The sequence below is a fragment of the Echinococcus granulosus genome (assembly GCF_000524195.1).
Source record: "Echinococcus granulosus chromosome Unknown EG_S00183, whole genome shotgun sequence".
Taxonomy (NCBI): Eukaryota; Metazoa; Platyhelminthes; class Cestoda; order Cyclophyllidea; family Taeniidae; genus Echinococcus; species Echinococcus granulosus.
The window spans coordinates 105,730-110,717 of record NW_020170563.1 but is presented as its reverse complement, the minus strand read 5'-3'; the positions used below and the strand labels follow the sequence as shown (position 1 = coordinate 110,717).

General features: G+C 37.9%; 1 protein-coding gene across 1 annotated transcript in view; it reads left to right on the top strand. All coding sequences in view use genetic code 11, as the record gives it.

The window, feature by feature from the left end:
- Positions 1–2,918, top strand: part of EGR_10016 (hypothetical protein) — a gene marked incomplete at both ends in the record, with an annotated part of 5,968 nt that extends 3,050 nt beyond the window's left edge. The window contains one exon of the mRNA XM_024499265.1: positions 2,738–2,918. Within this exon, the coding sequence (XP_024346329.1) occupies positions 2,738–2,918 (181 nt within the window). The remainder of the gene's footprint in view (positions 1–2,737) is intronic.
- Positions 2,919–4,988: the final 2,070 nt, after the last annotated feature.

Genomic DNA, 4,988 nt, shown 5'->3' with positions numbered 1-4,988 from the left:
TTGGCCACCATGCGTGTCCATAGATAGATGCAGGAACACTGGCCTAAAAGCAGATCTGAGTAAGGAAGTACAAGATTTAAAATAGGTTCATGAGGGACGGTAGGGAAAATCCGTAACGAAACTTCCAGATGTTTCACGGCTAGTGTCGCTTCAGTTGCTAATAGCTTTTCTGCAGAACACGAGACTGGGCGAGATGCCAAAGGTAGACGTCAACATCAACCCTTCTGTTAGGAGTCATCACCATTCTCCCATCCGTAGCATATGTACTTCTTCCGCTCCCCTAAGGCTTATCACGCAGAAGTGGAAAATCAGGATGCATGTCCTTTGGGATCGGGTTTGCTTTCCGCTGCCACCAATGTAGCGTCCCGAGACTCCCAGAAGACGAAAGAAGACACAATACTCGGGCAGAATATGTATTCAGTGCATAGAAGGTGTCTGGGCTATTGGCATGGCCCGAAAGGCCAGCCCACCCAGCGAGGTACAAGGGGGCTAATTCAAAGTACAAAAGTGGCGCCTCACCAGAACCGAGGGATAAACCACTATCGTATTACATTTATGATCTCTGCCTCTTTACTCCGGCCATGAGTGCTGTTTGACAGCGCAACGTTATTGATAAAGGGGCTCAACACCTATGACCGAAGAGAAGGACAAAATTAAATGGTGTCGGCGCAAACTTGAAATGATAAGAATCTAGGGTTCCTTACCATCCACTAGGGACAAAATAATTAGTATGCAGCTAAAACGCTTGGAAAATGGCCTAGTGTCCCAGTAATATGTCCATTTAACCCAGTCCTGCACTTAACAATAGTTGTTACAAAAACTACACATTTTCTTGCAAAATGGTAAAAATTACTTTACCGTGCTAGAGCTTCCGCTTGTATTTTGTTAATTATAATGCAGCTGCGGTAAAGTGATAGGTCTTGTCTACTAAATTACCTGGCATCTTTTAAAATTTTCTCTAAAAATAAAATGATTCTAATTTAGCAAATGATTCTAGATTCTTATTGGCCGTCTTATTGATTTCAAAATTTTATTTTGTTAAAACACATCATGGCCACAGTCTACCGCTGTGTTGATTTCAAAATATATTGGAATTCGCAGGTAAGATGGACTTTGCCCTGGACCAGTTTATTTATGAATAGATATTTACCTTCGTTCTACGATTCTTGGAAATTGCTTGAGGATCACACTGTGCACACCATATGGGTCTGAAGTAAGTTGGTTATTTATTGTTTTTCATTAATCTATGCGTCCCCAGAGGTGGCTGAGTTGGTGAAAAAAGTAATGCGATAAAGTTCTGATATTATGCTTATGATCCGTTGTTGCCATATTTTAATCAATCTCGATTGAAGTTCACTGCGCTTTGACTGCAAAATACGCGCAGCCTACTAAGGTTCGATTTTTAATTGATGAAGGCAATAGAAATTAGAGAATACTTGCAAGGTTTCTGGTAATAAATCTGTGTCCTTGTTGTTGCTTTTTCGACTTTTACCTCCTTTTATAAACATTAGCATAAGTGCACTCGCCCAAAAATCTTGTGATTATGAGCTGTTCTGCTATTGTTTACCGATTCAGCCATTTTAACCAATCGTACATATTTGAATTTCATAAGCCTTATGTCGATGGTTATAGTTGGTTACCTGCTGCACTTATGTAATCAAGTGCGGCTAGTTTGATTTCGGTATGAAGAAACTATATTTATTTACTAGAATTCCAAACGCCTTATTTTCATTTTTATCGAGCACAAATTGTAAATGATTTCGTCTAACTGTATCTTTATAGAATTTTTGTCAACTTTACTGCTGTACTAGTCACTTTTGTCTCTTTCTTATAGATATGGAACCGTATCATACCTTTTCAAGTATTTCAGATGCTTAACATTTAAATGTCTGAATAGTATTTCATAAAGAACAATCTTTCTAGCAAGTGCTTTTTGCCATGTATATTAAGAGACACCTATTTCGCTCTAACGCGTATAAAAGGGTTTTTTGAGACATGAAAGCTACCATAACACTACGCGTCCAACTTTGTTATAAAATGATCGTATTTAATAAATCGCAAAAACGTCTCTTGGAGTAGGTAAACTGTGGACAAACTTCGTTTTCTTGAATGCTTTTTAAAAGTCATCGTTTTACAGTAGCAATAATTCTCTATCTTTTTTATTAAAATTGTTCGTACTGATGGTTTCTGGATGAAAAGGTAGCCTATGAACTTCTCGCTGGATTAGGCATAAGTACCTATACGTGTCGACAGTTTGGTGGGAAAAAAATTAAGTTGGATTATGGGGATTCATTTGCATCCAATCCAGTGGGAGGTAAGCCTTCGAGATTACATAGTGCTTAGCAGGATCTACGGTTGTGTAATTTTCCTGCTATGAAGTGACTCACACCTGGCACTCACTGAACAAATAAAAACTCTGAATAATTTTATTCGCTGTTGGATCAACGTCTACATTCTATTTTTCATTTCTCCCTGCATTTAGTGTTTGTAAATTGATTAAATTTGCCTGACGACAAGGGAGAGGTCAAAGGTAAAGACAATTAGTTTTTAAACTATCTAAACATCAGTGTCTGAGACTCAAGAATCCTGTGTCCCATCGCTAGGCCGCAAATCATTAGGGTTTTCCAGTAAATGCTTTGCCTTTATTTCTCCGCAGTCGATCTTGGCAAATACAGCCTTAATTGCTCTGGTAGCTAATTTCGCTGCAACAAAAAAGTTCGTTTTTTATTCTTTTAAGGAAATACAAATCATTGCCGAGAAATTCCTGCTTATTGATCATTATTTCCCGTAATGCCTTTCCGATAATTTTATTCAATTTGGTTGCACTTTCTACAATTTTGTTTAAAATATCTTCAGTAATTAATAAAATTAGAGCATTCTTAAGATGGCTTATGAAATTTGCCAGTATTTGTATTTAGTTCTTAGGTAGTTGCTTCATTTTTTCGATGTCACAATATCACATTACTCTCGGTCATCTTCCACTTGGAGAAGGAAGTACCATCTACACCTCTTAGATCGCTACGGTATAGAGTACGATGCAAACTAGTCTATACTTTTCGGTACGTTGAGAACCAAATAACTAACTCAAGCAACGGAACGGGCGCTTCCGTAGTTTATGGAACAAAAAGTGTGTGTCCTGAGAAAGTCACTGTTTCGCATGTACTTCCATTGCCATCTTAAACTGCTCCGTGAGAACACGCCGCAACTTGCAAATTCAATGGAGTCGAATTTGAAATTCATGCGCCTATCAGACGCTCCTTATCCAAATGCGATTTCTGTTCCCAATTATCATCAGCTAACGAAATGTCAATTTGGGGTATAGTTAGAACGCTCAATGTGCTATACGAGACAGTGTTTTGTAAATCCCATTACTTATGAAAGACCAAATTTATGACCATAGAGAGAAAGTTAGTGGCAATACTGCCATCTTTATCCCAAAATAATGGAACGTTTAAAATCCCAATCGATAGCCAGTTTTTTACAGAATAAGATTTTTTTACTCACCACGTCAAAGAATGATACATTTACTCACAAGGTAGGCAATTACTTGCAATTTGAGCCCCGTAGTAAGCTGGAACTAGGCATAGTTAGGGCAGCTAATTGGACCAAACCGTGAAATATTGTTGTAAATGACTTCTGTATGCATGGGACTGTAAGGAACCATCCTTGGATCATATGACACTTTGGAGTTGCGAGTCGCATGCTTTATGCATAAAGCTGGGTGGGGATTAAACATTTTGTTAATAACGGCGATATACTACTGTACAGAAAAATTATCATTTTGACACACCATTGCAGAAGTTTAGGTTATCATTACCTGAATTTCTATCCCACTAGGCTGGAAGTATGGCTAGGGGATACTCAAGAACCCGAGTAGTCAAATGTACCTTAAGGTGCACAGCCTTTCCTACAGATCTCATGGACTACACGAAAGTTTAGCTTTCATTTGGAGGAGAAAACGATCCATTTAAGTAATCATTTGAAAATAGAGATGTTGCTGTGATTCAAGGAAAGGCTTGGATATCTTTGAGAGTTCAAAGGCAAGTGCATGTAGAGCGTTAAAATATTTTTTACTGAAACCGATCAGAAACAAGTAGAAAAAAAAGTGTTAAGATTTTTGTAATAAGGAACTGTGTAGGACAGTTGTAATTTCTACGTTAGATAGGCGAGAATATTTTGATTGCGTTAAAAGCCACCACATCTGACATTAAATTTCATGTAAGACAGTTCATGTTTGCCAGTATTTTTGTTAAAGAAAAACAAACTTTTTTACAAAACATAGCTCCTTTATATTCTGGTGAAGTATTTCAAACACAGAATTTCTTTGCAGTTCAAATTTTATCTGTGATTCTAGGAAGTGCTTTGGTGAGGCATTAAGTGATTAAAGAGATCTCGTGAATGGTGTTATAACTCTCAGCAAGGATTTGTTGCAAGATGTAGGTTCTTACAGAATAGGCAATCTTTTGTGTGGATGCATTACAAGGCATAAATGCAAATTAACTCTTCCATACACTTCCCTGTATTCTGCACCACTTTTTCCCTTTCCAAACTCCAAAATTACTAAATGTCAGTTAAGTATAAGGAATGTGATTCTAGCTAGTCTACCTCACGAACTGTGCTTAAAGAGGTTTCGGACCTTTGAAAGCTCAGCCTGTGATTTATTGTAGGTCAAGTGGAGAAGATGCGGTGTGTAGTGTGCGAATTCAATAACGGAAAGCATCGCCCAAAATTCATTGGGTTAAATTAGGGACTTGCTTCTTCAAGTATACCACTCAGATGGATACTGAATCAAGAATAACTTTCAGTAAGGTGTAACATGCCTAAAAATGAAACAGTTTGCTTACCGCCACAACAAAAGCAACCAGGAAATGCGTGGCACATGTATTACAAAACGACACCGAGCATCAAATGACATCCGTTTTCGCACTCTAATTAAAGCCCTTTCATGTTAAAGCAATGCCTCGTGTTCTTAATCAGCAATCTACTTG